General features: G+C 42.5%; 1 protein-coding gene across 1 annotated transcript in view; it reads left to right on the top strand.

Annotated features, from left to right (window-relative positions):
• Positions 1–3,553: 3,553 nt before the first annotated feature.
• The window catches only part of ablim2 (actin binding LIM protein family, member 2), a 61,519-nt gene continuing 48,319 nt past the window's right edge, over positions 3,554–16,753 (top strand). Inside the window, exons 1-2 of the mRNA XM_070930263.1 lie at positions 3,554–3,605; positions 4,671–4,835. Of these exons, the coding sequence (XP_070786364.1) occupies positions 3,554–3,605; positions 4,671–4,835 (217 nt within the window). The remainder of the gene's footprint in view (positions 3,606–4,670; positions 4,836–16,753) is intronic.

Here is a 16,753-nt window from a genome sequence, read left to right on the forward strand (position 1 = left end):
GCAGTATTTTATTAGTTGTCTTGAGTTCTAGTTTTGGTTCGGTTAATGTCAAGAGTTTATAATCCATGAAATGACTTGAAGGCATATTCTTTACCAATTGGCTCCTTTGCTAATCTATGCCAATTTTATTGTGGTAGCCTTAATGCTAAAAAGTGCATGCAAATGCATTGCAACACAAATGAGAAATGAGTTCTCTTTATAAACGCTTAAATTCTAAATTGTGAAATTCTACATGTAACTTTTATGACGATATATGTTTTTAGCTGTTTTAAAATGGGCAAAAAAAAATGTGTCTATTCATATTTACCAGCATTTAAGTAATACAGTATTATGCCATATATTACCAGTACCTTAACCAAAAAACTTGTGAAGAACACTGTGTATTACCAGTATTTACTGGCTTTTCCGTAAAGATAAGAATAACATGTAATCAAAATCTTTTTTTACATCCATTTGTTGACTCATAAGAAAGTGAAAGTCCCCAAGGTCAACAGCTCGGCCACCACAAAGTACTCTTGCTGTGGTAATATGAGCCTTTTGATCCCCTGCCCACCCCTGCCACCTCTGCAGATGGTTCACACCAGGAATGTTGCAGAGCACCATGGGATCCCCGTGAGTTGAGGGAACACTCTATTTTTAGGAGGTGCTGGAGCATGGCTTCTTGAAAAGGCATTTGAGATAGAACTGCTTGTGTGTTCCACCGTGTAGTGGCCTGTGATTCCTCATTACATGTATATGTACCTCAAAAGCCTTTTCGTGTTGAAGCGTTGCAAGAGATACTGTAGAATTTTGTTTCTCTACTGTTTTCAGTGTGATGTGAACTCAATTTCAATCCCAGCAGGAAACATATATTCTGTGTCTCATTTATTGTTGGTGACCTTGAATAACAACAAATTGGATAAGTGTCAGGGATCTTCTTCATGATGTATCAGAGAGAGAGACGCTATATATGGTGTAGCCACATGCCTATGTTTGGGCAGTTATATGGTATACATGTGCAGGTGGCAAGCTGCAAACCTCTGTCAGTGGTCAGTATGTGTTCCCAGAGGCTTCCTGTGGTGTGACTGTATGCAGCACAGACATGTAGTGTTGCATTGCTCAGATAGCTGCCTGCCTGGCTGCGACCTTTGGGACAGAGGCATCAGTGGTGGCCATCGGCCAGAGGACAGACACCAGAGCGTCTGATTGATGATATGGACAACTGGGCCTGGAGAAGACGGGGCACTGGCGGGGGCAGAGGGGATGGGAGGGTGAAGGACTCTTCGTGCTGCTGTGCCCGGCACAGTCACTGTCAGTCCTCAATCATAAAAAGAAAACTCATTACTTCCTCATGTCACCCGCATCCAAATGAATTATTTCTACTTCCTACTTTCTCTAAACAATCTCAAAAAACCTTTGTTTTTCTCTCATTTTCCCTGATTATTACACTGATTACTTGGAATTTCTAAATGCCTGAAACATGAAGATGGAACTCACTGCCCTACTGAGAACCCTAAGAAGGATATGAAAGAGCTGCAATTTGACATGGATTGACTGGATCACTCATTATTCATTTTGTCAGTTAACTGTATCAAATATAAACAGCAAACCGCCCGCTGCTGACAGATTGTTGGACCCTTATCACAGACTACGACTTGTCTTGGTTACTGGCAGCCTGAATGTCTGGAACAACTTGCCGGATCCTACATCTGGCCCAAAAGATCATCTTCTGTCTCCTCCTCATCCCCGCCCTGCTCTTCTATTTGCTGTTTAAAGAGGAAGTAAAGACACTGGATGCCCCCCAACAGGTGCAAGGGGGCAGCAATATACGCTGGGTCAGATCAGAAGGCAGAACCCCTCCCGACTCCCTTGTGGCGACCAATCCCTGCTGTCTATCCCCCTCCCAACCCTTTCTCGCTTTTGGACTGTTGTCTTTTCCAGATGGTTGCAATCAACTCAGTCTAAGACCATTTTTACGAGGACTCAAGACTTTCCCCTCCTAAATTCTTGTCTTTATTGCTTAGCATGCCCACATTTACGCTCAACATGGGTAGCTTCAATAAAGCCCCACCCCCTACCGACAATAGAATCTAGGCTGAATTGTCCAAAATCCCTATTCTTGTCTTGATTCAATTTGGAAGTCAGCACATTTTCAAGTTAGAGATCAGACTGTAATCTCGACATATGGACCGAATGAAAGCAGCTCTGTGGGTTTTAGCATCATCCAAAGCAAACTTCATGAAGAATTTCCTTTCTCTGTATTTTGATTGTATTTGCTGACATCAAGGATGTTCAGTATAACCAAGGAACATTTTTGACATTTTCTATTTAAATAAAAATCAGATTTGGGAATTAGATCCCTTCAGGACGATAACCTTCTGACATTTTATTTGTCTTGGCCTCATGGTAGAGTTTTCAAATCTCTAAGGAGGTTTGGGAAGTTGTGTTTGTCTTGGACACACAGGCACACACACTACAAAGCTATAAAACGGCTTTGTTCCCTACGGTGGGTGAGAGACCCTTGTAAAACTTGCTGAAGAATCTGTTGTTCCTGTAGATCTGGATAGACTGGTGGCTGCTTTTACTCTCCTGTCAAGTATCCCACGGCCAAGTATGGTTTCTATGTGCAGCTCCTTGTAGCCTTGTCATCATGTTGAGGTTGTAAGTTTTCATGCCATCATGCCTGTACAGAGACCAATGGTAAAGCCTGGGCTCACTGACTGTATCTGGCAACCCACGCTATAGCCGAAGGTGCTGCAAAGAAGTACTGGGTGGATGGATAAACTTGTTCGCCAACAAACCACAACTTAAATGCTTGAATGGTTGGAACATTTTTTAACTTTGGAAGGAGTCAGGCTAGCTGTTATTCCCCTGCTTCCAGTCATTATGCTATGCCATGCTAACCATTATCCTATATATCCAATCCTATATATTAACCATATCCTCACTCCAGCTCTGTACTTAATGCACAGACATGAGGCTGATGTTGATTTTCATCTCACTCGACTGAAATGTTCGGAGAGACCAGTCTGACTGGAAAGGAAATGACTTACTATGAGCAAATAAGTACGAACCAACTGTCTCTCCGGTTGTGTCCCTTTAAACTTTATAGGGAGAAAAGTGTCAGGGTTGCTAAACGTGTTTTGTATTGTTCCAAATTATGGAGTAGAGAAAAACAGCAAAACACTCTAGCTTTAACTTAATCTAAGTCAACATATTGTGCCAATGAAACACCCAATAAACGCCCCATGAATTGAGCAAACCTGAAAGAAGGATAGTTTCCACCAGAAAAAAGGTTCTTGGTGAGTTTCCAGAAAGGAGCTCTGTTTGGCTCACAGCTGCTATCCCTACAATTCCTTCTCTCTCGTCTCTTTCTCTAAATCAATTCATTTGATGAACTCCCATCTCCAATCCCAATCACCGGTAACCATGCAGGCCTGTTGAAACCGGTCAGACGACACAAACGTTTCCTGAGAACACGAAAAGGCCTTTTATTCGGCTGATGCACCAGTCAGTGCCGAGAGGCCGATCAGTATGTGAGCGTGTTCTGCCAGGGTTATGATGAAAGGGGAAAATGGCGAGGTGTACCGATGACGCTGTTAGGATGGAGATGTCAGGCTCTTATGGTGTGTGTGTTGCCTTCTTGCATCGTTGCAACGCCTAAGGGTTGTTGTTGTGCTCTGTTAAATGTTTTTCATTGCTGGTGTTGACATCACTTTTCTTGGCACAATCCCCTTCTTCCTGTGTGGAACAAAGGAGAGCAACTGCTTGGAGAGTGATCGGGAACTTGTCAACGCTATGACGTTCATCCAACATCAGTTTTTATGTGGACTTTCTAGGCTTTCTACTGTGTTTGTGTGTGTGTGTGTGTGTGTGTGTGTGTGTGCACACTATCCTGACATTGCGGGGACATAAACCTCTCTACTCAGTCACATTGTGGGGACCTGTCTCCCTTATGGGGACAAAGAGCTGGTCCCCACAACATAAATCATTACATTTTATGGTTAGGACTAGGTTTAAGGCTAACAGTAGGGTTTGGGTTATGCATGTAGTGGTTAGGTTTAAGATTGTGGTAAGTCTCCAGGAATTAATGTAATGTATTTAAATTAATCGAACAAGAAACAAGTGTTTGTGTGTGTGTGTGTGTCTGTGTGTCTGTATATGTGTGTGAGTCAAAGAAAAAAATATATAAAGAATATTGTTTTTTTCATATTGTTGTCTGATGTGACAACATAAGTGAAGGCTTAGCTATTTTTGGATTTAAAAAAAGTAAGCTTTGTGTGTCTATTAAAGTAAAAGGATGGTACTTGAAGCTTGAAGTCCCTAATGGGGACAAACATACTATATATAAATAAAGGGGTCACTTATGTGAATTTTGAAGGCCAGAAGTGATGCAGATATTTTTGGATTAAAGCTGTGTACAAGCAGTATTTGGTACTGTGTATTTTAATGCCAAAAATATTTCATAAATGTATCCAGTATTTCTCCCCCCAAAGTTATTTTCTTAATAGTGGAATACCATGCTAACCAGATAATCTAATTGTTGATTTAGATCAATTGTAGCCCCCTTACTTTGGAATATTCCTTAGATTGGAGCGATATGAGGGACAATGGAACTTTAAAATAGGATTTGTTCTACTAGAATAAGACCTTAAAATAGTCTTATCCTTGTCTCTGTCCGTCTCCTGCAGTGTTTCAGCAGCAGGCTGTCCACAGCCCTCTGGAGCAACAGAAGCAGAAGCAAAAGCAGGGAGGAGGAGGACCTATCGCCTGTCAGAACTGCGGGAAGCCCTGCAAAGGGGAGGCGCTCCGGGTCCAGAACAAACACTTCCACATCAAGTGCTTCGCCTGTAAAGGTATGTAACGGCCCGCTATCGCCTCTCACCTTTACACTGTCACTCCACAACCCACAACTCTCACAACGACTGTATATCTGAGACTGGCATCTTGGTAGTAGAAACAAACCCTCCAATAAATACACTAACGTGGCTTATCTTTTTGAACTATGAGGAACTATTAAGCTAATGACACTGTGTTGAATGTACTAATATAATCCAGTGTGGCACGTTCTTCTATAGGCCTGTTTACTTTTTACTGAATGCAAGTGAGTTGCATCTCAAGGCATTGTGGGATAGCAGGCAACACAGGATTGAGGGAATGGAGGGGTCAAACGTTGAAAAAAAGAATTGAACTTAATGCCATGATTGAAGAAGTTATGCAGTAGTGGGCCAGGAAGATGTTGACGGAGGTGAAGATCATTATTGTAAACTCAGGGAGTTCCTCTAAGGTACAAACAGGTATAAACATGAAAAGTAAAAATGTTATAGAAAATATTAGGCTACGCTTTGAGTTAAATTTGTGTGATTTTTGACAAGCGAATTTGCACCTTTGACCAAAGTGTGCAATAAATGCTCCACAAAAGAGGCAGAGTTTACATACAGGTAGAGACAGTAGTTGATGGTACGAACACATCATAACAAATAACGTAACTTATTGCTGGTTACCATTTGAGTTACCTAGCTTGCTAACTGACAGCTAGTGAGAACTGACAGTTAGCTAGCCAGCTATCTTGGAGAGCTGTTGTGGATGGACTAGTGCTATCATCAACAAGAGGCCACTATCTCAAATAAACGTAACTTATTGCTGGTTACCATTGGAGTTACCTAGCTTGCTAACTGACAGCTAATGAGAACTGACAGTTAGCTAGCTGGCTATCTTGGAGAGCTGTTTTGACAGGACCAGTGCTATCATCAACAAGAGGCCACTATCTCAAATAAATGTAACTTATTGCTGGTTACCATTGGAGTTACCTAGCTTGCTAACTGACAGCTAGTGAGAACTGACAGTTAGCTAGCCGGCTATCTTGGAGAGCTGTTGTGGATGGACTAGTGCTATCATCAACATGAGGCCACTATCTCAAATAAATGTAACTTATTGCTGGTTACCATTCGAGTTACCTAGCTTGCTAACTGACAGCTAATGAGAACTGACAGTTAGCTAGCTGGCTATCTTGGAGAGCTGTTTTGACAGGACCAGTGCTATCATCAACAAGAGGCCACTATCTCAAATAAATGTAACTTATTGCTGGTTACCATTGGAGTTACCTAGCTTGCTAACTGACAGCTAGTGAGAACTGACAGTTAGCTAGCCAGCTATCTTGGAGAGCTGTTGTGGATGGACTAGTGCTATCATCAACAAGAGGCCACTATCTCAAATAAATGTAACTTATTGCTGGTTACCATTGGAGTTACCTAGCTTGCTAACTGACAGCTAGTGAGAACTGACAGTTAGCTAGCCGTCTATCTTGGAGAGCTGTTGTGGCTGGACTAGTGCTATCATCAACATGAGGCCACTATCTCAAATAAATGTAACTTATTGCTGGTTAACATTGGAGTTACCTAGCTTGCTAACTGACGGCTAGTGAGAACTGACGGTTAGCTAGCTGGCTATCTTGGAGAGCTGTTGTGGATGGACTAGTGCTATCATCAACATGAGGCCACTATCTCAAATAAACGTAACATATTGCTGGTTAACATTGGAGTTACCTAGCTTGCTAACTGACGGCTAGTGAGAACTGACAGTTAGCTAGCCGGCTATCTTGGAGAGCTGTTGTGACTGGACTAGTGCTATCATCAACAAGAGGCCACTATCAATTTGGTACACTTTTGTGGTCAATATTGAATCTCCATTATTGTAAAGTCATTTGTAATTTAGGCTACATTAGTGTTGATAGTCCAGCAATAAGAGGAAGTCAATGCTGATGGGTCAATCAGGCATAATCAGGCATAATCAGTTACATAGATAGGTGTGGGTTACATTGTGTGTGTGTGTGTGTGTATTTCTGGGTGGGTGTGGGTGCTGGATTTTCTTTTTGCATGCACTTTATAGGAGTATGTGTTTGTGCCCCTCCCGGCCCAGACTCTCAGCACGGGTCTTGTGTCAGTCCGCTGTTGTTGTCAACACACACTCCCGTTGCTAGGCTACCAGCGGGGTCGCTACAATGGCAGCAGCTTCCTGGAGTTTATCGCCTTTAATCTTACACTGACCAGCAGACTCCCTGTCTGTACACTCTCCTCCACCTCCTCCTCCTCCTCCTCTATCTTTCTCCATGAAAAAGGGATGAACATGAGGCAACTTTATTTTTTATTATAGGTTTATTACAACTTGTACCTTATTTTCATACATTATTCCAAGCAGTAATTACGGCATTTTTCGGCCCAAGTTGTAACAAACTGGAATGATCCTTTAACTGCTCTCGCTGATAGTTGATCCCCCTGCTATCAATTCTTGGAGGAAAGAAGTAACAAGAGGCCACAAGGTCAGCCAGCTACTGTTTGCAGCTACTAGAAAACAGCTTATAGATGTAAGGTCATATATTGTTAGGCATCCCCAGTGGTGGAACATAAATAAGTATGCGTACTTGAGTACAACTCTACTTTGTAGAGTTTCACTTACCCAGAAGTGTCACATTTCTGTTATTGGCCTCCCCCCTCACTGGTAGTATCAGCAATATATGCCACTACTTTGTTCACAATAACACAACTTTTACTTCTTTTTATTAATTTGCTATCAAAGAGGCCTGATTAGTAGGAAATAAGCACAGTGTGTTGTGGTTTAATATTGTGCAGCTATTTCTTAGTGAGACTCTTGTGCCAGCTAATTGAGCTGAGTTTTTTGTTTTTTTCTTCATGCGGAGCTTTTATGTAAAAAGAAATGAGCTAATTGGTATGATTACACGCCTCGGGTCACGCATACAAATTCATCAGACGTTAATGCTTGAAAGTCGTTATTTCTCGGTTACTGGAGGTCATGATTAAAGGGACAGAGCATGCTCTCTTCACTGGATGAAGTTATTTGACTTGATTTCTAAAGAGCTTAATTAGGAAGCGTGGGGCTGGCTAATTTAATGTCAGTCATTCGGGAGGTGCATTAATGCCATGTAGACGCAACAGAAGAGTTATGTAAGGGCGCTGCTCACTCCACCCAGTTCACGCAGAAAACTGGCCTAGCCATTCCTCCCATCCATAAAACCAAAGCACCAACGCATTAATTGAATTTCCAAGTAATTTGGGTCATTAAAAGTGCTGATTGTCCCGGCATTGCCAGGGTTGGGAGGGGAGTCGGGGTGGGCAGTTTGCTATTAAAACCCCCCAGATGTGGACTGACAGGAATCTGAAAGTCAGGGATGGAAATGAAATGAACCATAGAAGGCTGAGTGGGGGATCAGATTGCTCTATCTGCAGTTCAAACCTGAACTTCAAAGAGATGAGAAGACATCCGAGTCAGCGTCAGCAGCCAAGTTCAACACAGTACAGCGCTCGCTTAGAAGTTCGTTCTTTTTCCTTTTTCTTTTAGCACATTCTTTATGGATGTCAGTTGATAATAAAATCCGGTGAAATATCCTCTCCTTTTAGGCTTTGATTTGTAGACCATAAACACACACTGTTGAGGACGAGCTCACCACTGACCGACTGCACTCCCCATCAAAAAGATACCGAGATTAACCTGGAAGAGAATCAAGCCCATGACCCCTGGCTATATTGCTGTATTAGCGCCAATCACAGCCAGCCTGGGTGTTAGCCAGCAGGCTGACGGCGCCAGGCCTGAAGTGAGGGGCCGTCCGTCAGCGCTCAGCTAGCCATGTGTAATTAACACCGAGCAGAGAGTAGCGCTGGATTAATGTGAAGGAATGTTAGCCTCTTTAGCACTGGCCTGATATCAAGGTAGCTCTGGACTGCTAATAGTAAACACAGCATCAGTGTTTCTAGCCTCCTGTCCACCTAAGTGCACTGTTTAAACAGGGCCCTCATTGACTCTCTGCTTGTGATAATTTGGTTAAGCGCAAACACATCCAGGTACAGTATATGCACCATGTAAAGATTCAGTAAGATGGAAGTTAGAGCATCTTCAGCTTCTGCAATGTGACATATTTTTGCAGTCCTCCAGATTTGATTGGATCTCTCAAAAGCGGGCGTGGCTTAGCCAACACGGGGCAACGCTAACCGTCAAGCGCAGTCTTATATGATGGGCGGGGTTAGCTAGTCAACCCAAATCACATCTGTTTACGTCACATCCAAGAGTTAACTGAACAATGGACACACAAATGGTCTCGCAGTTATCTCCTGAATTGCTACCTCCTTATAATAAGGCACTGTTAAAGGGTATAAAGGGTTTATACATTGTAAAGAAGGAATTGTTCACGTTACTTCATTTTAATTAATAAGGTATTTTATCAATGGTGTAAATAAAGAGCTAGCCAGAGAATTATTATAAATGGCTTATTACTAATCTAATTGGTAAATTATATGTTAACCCTTTAATAAAGACATTGCTTACAACTTAAAAACCTCTCATAAAAGGTGCATTATTAGAAAGTGGTATCCCTAAATGTAAGCATGCATCATAGCATAGACATGTGCTTGAACTGACTATGGAAATATTTTTAATTGAAAATCAAAATTCAAGTCAAATATTTTGTTGACAACACAAACTCACCACAAGGTCCATTTAAATTTAAGGGACTGGCAGGTTTACATTTCACTGGGATTGATTACATGTGACAAATAAGCTTGATTGATTGATTGATTGATTTAGTAGTCGTTCTGGAACTCTCGAGTTTGCTCAGTTGTCGTGGAATTGGATTTTTTAATTTTTTTTTTAAATGCTTAATTGCTGTTTTCATGGTCGCATGCCGTCATCAGCAAGCTGTGTGGTTGAGGAAGTGTGTTTTATTTAGGTACCAGCTCTGCCCGTCTCCGTACATCCTGTTATGTCTGCTTGTCGGACATCTTTAAGATGACACTGAGACGCCGTCAATAGCAGAGAGCTGCAGACAAAACGACCTGGCAAAAACAACTCAGACAGACTTTTATCCCTGATCTGTTTTTGCTTTCATGAAAGGGCCATCACATCATGCAAATAGCATTTGAATACAGCGGGGAATACTCAAATGTGAAAATATGTGGTCACGCCCTGATGTCGGCAAGCCTGCATGGAAAAAGATAAATAGTATAGAGCGTAAGAGCTGGAATGGTGAAAGACTCCTTATGTCTGGCACAGTCTCCTTCTTTGTCACACACCACATTCATGAGCAGTCAAGAACACACCCTCACAAACACAGAAGTGGTATCTTTTATTGCGCTCCACTCGCCTCCTCATAACGCTGAAAACAGTTTTATTCATGAAGCATGTGTCGTCTGCCAAGCTAGAGTGCTTCTCAACGCCGCATGCAGGTCATTTGGGAAAAACAATAAATATAGCCCATACAAGCTTTCTGCCTTGAGACGGTGGATGTTACTTTGAATCTCAGGTTGCTGAACTGTGACCCCCTCCAAATTCCTGATTTCTGATCGCAAAAAAAAGAAACACATGGTCCAGTGTAGGGAAAGATAAATGAGGAAAACTGACTGTAGATTTTCACTTGTTTTTGATCTTGACGGTAGATTGTTTTATGACTTTGCTTCCCCGCTGCTTTGGGGAACACTGCATTGGTGAAAATGGTGAGGAGCCTTGAACACCCCATATCTGACCAAGTTGTTATTACGTGACTGGAGGTCCAGATTTAGGTCACGCAATGACACCTTACCATTTCTATTTGCTGAATGAAGACCATGAGATGAGGTTAAAAGCATTGAAAGCAAGTGGATCTTCACTTTTTAGATTCCCTTCACCATATTATAGCATTTGGTCTGTGGTAAAACATGGATTATTCTTATGCATTGTCAAGTATCATTTTTGAAAGAGAACTGGTGAGTGGTATTGTAACCTGTTATTGTCCTTGTTGAATTTTTCGTTCAAGGTTCAAGGTTCTCTTTATTGTCCCACTAGGGGAAATTTGTTATTCAGCGAGAGTTTACGTGAAAGCCAACAACACCAACAATGAATATCACTCTGGTTGCATTCCTTGCACTATCCTGGCACATTTGCACTCTCGCATATATGTACTTGATATGAATTTCCATTTCCCTAAACTAGTTATGTCAATTGCTATTAAGCATATCAATAGCACTTGGGATGAAAGAAACATGGAGACTTGTGGTCCTCTTAACGGGTGCCCTGAAAGCAGCAGCATAAGGGCAATAGCTCAAACTCCCTCTGGAGTGGATGGTCCTGACAGTCCAATGTACCATTAGCCCTCCTGAGGACCTGTCTGTTATAAATGACCAAAATCTTGGCCTGATTCTTCCCTGAGCTCTTACTGGCAATTTTAACAAGACTTCCAAGTCTGTTCTTATTAGACAAGATTAGGTTTCTAAACCAAGCAATAATACGAAAAGTTGAAACAGATTCAATGAAACTTCAGAAAAAGAAAGTCATCGTCTCAGTAGACCTGTGACCTATCCGTTAAAAAGTCTATTATCCAACCAGTCAGGAGGGGATCAAGCATCAAGTTTAAAGTGGCAGATGAGCCTCTCTGGCGAGCAGGAATGGTCGGATGGTATTGAATGCCGAAGATAAATCAATAAATGAGAGTCTGGCATGAGTCTTGGGGGGCCTCCGGATGCCGATACAGACAGTGTGACAGCATCCTAAACACCTCTACCATCTACGCAAATTGAATTGGATCTAGCGGTTCCTTGACCTGCAATAAAACCTTGTTCTCAACAGTAGTCTTGTTGTAGCATGTTGTAATTGTTGAACAGTAACAGTAGTACAACCTATACAACACATTTTGAAGACATTTCAGGTCCAAAACATTGCGGGCAATGAATTCCCAAAGTCCCACCCCTGGCCAACTGAGATTCGTCAGTAATACTCGGCCTTCCGACAGCAGCAATATTAGAATATTGTTGACAATGCAGTGTCAAGGTCCACTTACCCTCAGGTTCACACGGTCTTCACACCTCTATCACCAGACAAGAACGTCGATATTTGATGACTGCAAAACCCTGGATTATATTAAGTGACCTCCACATCCTTATTTTCCACTGCTCTACATGAATGGCACCCTACTTTCTGCTTTGACTCTGAACGCCGGCGTTGGGCATAAATCGTGCGAGCCAAGTCATCTGATATGTTCGAAGTAGTTATTTGGATATTACGGTGTGCGGTGGCCCTCAGAATAATGAGGTTTGAACATTTACAGTTCCATGGCAACTGAGCAAATTTCACAAAGACCGTGTGATAGGGCCGAAAAGCTAGCAACCAAGCCAGTAAGAGGACCCTCACTTGAGATCGTTTCGTCTACCAACTACCATTTTCAAGGTCGAGAATGAACTGTCAAACTCTACAAAGTGTTGTTGCTTGCCTATAGAGCAATGTACGCAACTTACCTGAAAAGATTATGATTGTAGAGGTCTTAAGAAAGCAGACCTCGAGTCTGTAAACCTAGAGGAGAACATTACAATGATGTTTACTATGTGTAAAGCTGAAATTACAGCTGTGACTCCGTCTGTTTCATACAGTCTTCCTCTCAGGTTATGACAGATTTATGGGTTGCATTGTTTTTGTGCATAGCCAGCCTGAGTGCGGTTCTTCCAGGAAGTCAGCTCGGTAAATACTCGCTGCTGGCCACATGTTGAGGTCCAGACGGTCCGATCAGTGGTGCGATAATAGCAGATGGTTGTGATGTTCTCAGTAGGGTGTTGGCTATTGGATTGTCTCCTTCTTGGAAGCAGGCTGACCAGAACAGAGCCAGGGGAGAGTGTGTGTGTTTGTGTGTGTGTGTGTGTGTGTGTGTGTGTTGGGCCAGGGGTGCTGACCTCACACACACACACACACACACACACACACACATGTGTATCGGGAAAAGGGAAAAGCATGCGCACACACTCAAAAAGGACTTGAAGGGCAATCTTTACATACATGCCATATTGTGCATATGATAGAGGCAGATCATTAATCTCATTTTGGTTGTCAGTGCTATGATGTTCTGTGCTGCTCTTCCCAGAGTTCACCTCAGTCAGTCAAACACTGAATCTCCTGGAAAAGATTCAAAATTTAAAGTGAGATTACACTTTTATAGAACCTGGCCATATTTGCATGGTTTTGGCCATAATTTCTATTGGTAATACTACACTGTACTAACCCCAGGGAATGTGGTGAAGTCGCTAAAAAGAAGGGCAGGAAACTCGAGCCGCCTTTGGGGTTTGTTTGTGAATGATTTTACACACTTTAAAGAATCCCTTAGGATGGAAGAGAAAACGAAGGCGAACGAGCAAAATAATCTTCACTCGAGGTCAGTCTACCTAGCCTGGTTCCAGAACTCTGAATCACCGCTTGCCTCTGTTTTGCTCAACAATTCAAACACTCATTGGTGGCAATTCCTGCCGGTTGGAGAAACAATCAGAGCTTTCAATTCAATTCAGTTCAATTCAATTTTATTTATATAGCGCCAAATCACAACAAAAGTCATATCATGACACTTTACAAACAGAGCAGGTCTAGACCGACTCTTTATAATGTTATTACAGAGACCCAACAGTTCCCACCATGAGCAAGCACTTTGGCGACAGTGGCAAGGAAAAACTTCCTTTTAAGAGGCAGAAACCTCGAGGAGGACCAGGACTCTAGGTGGGCGGTCATCTGCTTTGACCGGTTGGGTTTGATATAGGGAGAGAGAGAGAGAGACATAGAGAGGGAGGTAGACGTAGAGATAGTAACAACTGCCATTGCCATATTTCTTCAATTGTCTTTTTTTTTAATCATTTATCTAATGGATGTCTGATTTGATGTGATTTCTTTGATGATAATTTAGGCATATGTTGCGTTGGGTTGTTTGTAGTATGATCAAGGACCAAAAGTGGAAATAATAGCAGTAATGGGTGTGATCGGATGTCCTCCTTGTTTCGCCTCCTTCAGTGTCACTGGCGACATTTTGGGTGTGCTCTCAATCTGGCCTGTAATGAAAATGAACGCATAGAAATGGCCAGCGTGAATCCTCACAAGTCCCCCCCCACTGTCTTGCTGAAAATCCTCAGTTGAGGATACTCATGTAAAGCCAACAACAATGTGTTACAAGATGTGGTGTGGCCCTGTGATTTAGACTATAGACAGACCTCCCCCGTACCAGCTTTCAATTACGGCCAGTGCAGAGGGAGTCTAGACCACTGTGAGCCAATGTGACCTGTCAGAAGTATCAACCTTGAATGTTTTTTTCTTCTTCTTTCAAATACAGTCCCGTAGCTGGTCAGGTCAATGCCAGCAGGCTGAAGACTGTACCGTCAAGGTCATGTATTAGACTAGTGAATGACAATGCTGCAACCCCCCCCCCACACACACACAGGCACATGGATGGTGAGTCATTGTAAAACATGAGGTACAGTCAAGGCCGCACGTTCGTAGCAGAAAGCCTCATGGCACATATATTTAACTCTGCTCACACACACATGCTCGACGGGGAGTCATTGTGAAACATGAGGTGGAGTCAAGGTCGCACTCACGTAAGGACATAGCACATGTGTATTTTATCACCTGACACCATATCATGTCTGTAAATGATGTCTCTGGAGGTGTTGTGTTGGAAAAGAAAGTCTTTTGCACACACACACAAATGGTATACTAACTTTTGACACCCCCACATTGAGTAAACTGAACTTTTTTTTTTTCTCTGTTCAACAAAAGAAGCATGTCTTCATTTCAAGCAGTCTTACAAAGGCTTTTTCCTTAACAAAATGGACTGAAATGGCAAGCCTTGCCTACGGGCACCCTTTACAGATCCAGCAGACACAGAGCAACATTAGCATTCATTTGGAGTCTTATTTCTGGCGACTTCCTGAAATGAAATCCAATATTCACACAGGTTTTGTAAATCAGAAATTAACCAAATGAAAAAAAAAGAAATGAAAAAGACTACAAATTTGACCAGGCATTCAATGCTAGCTTTCCGGTTCATTTTGATACTTGGTGCCAGACACACATTTGGGTATTTCGGTTTGATACCCAGCTCTAGTTTCACCTAGATTGCTTGCATCATGTCCAAACCACTGACTCCACTGCTTACCTTTTCTCTATAGACCTTGTTTGTACACGAGTAAAAGAGATACCCCATGTTTTATTCACAAATCGCAACAGAGCAAATTTGTGGCACACCCATCCGTCCAAGCGTGTGACTTTCTCACTAATTCTACACGCTGAACTGGAGGAAAAGAAGAACGTGGCTTAGAGATTCCTCCAGTGCCGGAGGAAGCGCATTCAGCAGCACAATAAGTTCCTCCGAGAGCCTCTGAGCACATTCACATTATGTAAGTGGCTTCATAGTGCATGAGATAAGCCTTCAGAGATGGAAGTAATCAGTTTCCTGTGAAGTAATCTGCCTTTCAGCCTTGGAAAGTGTTGTAATCGAGTTCCTACCGCAATGTAACCTTTATACCTACTCCACTCCACAACCTGAGAAGCACTAGTATTCCTGTTAGCACTGCTGTTGCTTGCAAACGTGTAGAATTGTCGAATACGGCGACGCTCCATCTCGTCAAGATTTTTTCTGGTTCTGGAGTTACAGCTCTAGGTTGCCACTAGGTTGTGTGTGTCACAGAAAGTCATGAATCATCTTAAAGAACCCCCAAACACACACTCCCTGCCACCGCACACCAAGAGTTCAGAAGGTCAAACACTCCTTGTTCTCCCCAGTCTCAGGACAAAAGCGACTAATTAGCTGCGTCGTGATCTCATCCTCCAACGGCCCAACCGCAGGGCGAACACACACACACACACTCACACACACACCCTCTGTTGTCATGGAGATGGAATAGTTTCACAATAATGAAATCGCTGCTTGAACATGACACTCAGTTGAATTTTGAGGAGGGTTCAAGGCTGACTCGGAGACTTTTCTATTACATTAGCTGATGCAGATGCTGTCTCTGTAATCTCGCCATTTCTTCGCTGAATTGTTAAACTATTCCCTTTTACTCTGAGGATGTGATCCTGGTCGGGGTGGAAAGCCTGTCAGACACCAAAGCTCTCCGTTAAAACCAAAAAGGAGGGAAATTCTTGTATTTTTTTTGCCTCTGTCAAAGCATATCCAAGCTCTGCATAGCCCGCAAACATCGTTACGACAGTCCACACAGCACTGATTGTGTACCATTAACCATTTAAGACATCTGTCCTTTTTCCAAGTGTCAACATTTGAGAGGATCCATTGTGCCGGTGAGTTCGTATTTCACTTGGAAAAGTGGAAGCAAGCAAGTTCCTACTAGATGTTGTGGCCATTGGACCTGAGATAATTATGTTACAAAGTATTTTTTGTCACCTCTGAACCAAATTCATGCCCTATCATGGCAGAGGAAATAAATAAAACTTTAATATCTTTCACTATTCAATGATTCAATGAGTTCTTCGCAAAAATGCATGTTAATTTCAGTTTGACTTAGCTTGGACACATTACTATGAGTGAAGAAAGACGTAAAGAATTTATCATTTGCTTTGGTTGCAGTCAGCTGTTGAACTTATCGTTTCTGTCAGAGCAGACTTGAAAGTGAACCAGCCAGCCCCCACTTGATTAAACCCGATTTACGGACTTCCACATCCGGCTCTGCTTCATGTCTTCAACCTCCCCCCTGCCTTTTAACACGTCCCACGTGAATGAGGGATTAGGGAATGACAGATAGGAGAGATGAGAGCAACGAGAAAGGGATAAGAGCGAGACGGCTTTGACGGTCTCCATTAGCGATGAGGGACAAAACTGAAAGACCATCGTCTGTCTTCCCCTCACTTATGTAATGCACTCAGAAACACACTTTTTAAATCTGCTTTAGAGGCTAGTTTGCCAGTAACTTTGCCTCCCTCTGCAGTACATGCACCCTGCTGCTGTATTGCAGATGAATAATATAAAATG

The sequence above is a fragment of the Enoplosus armatus genome, chromosome 23 (genome assembly GCF_043641665.1).
Source record: "Enoplosus armatus isolate fEnoArm2 chromosome 23, fEnoArm2.hap1, whole genome shotgun sequence".
Taxonomy (NCBI): domain Eukaryota; kingdom Metazoa; phylum Chordata; class Actinopteri; order Centrarchiformes; family Enoplosidae; genus Enoplosus; species Enoplosus armatus.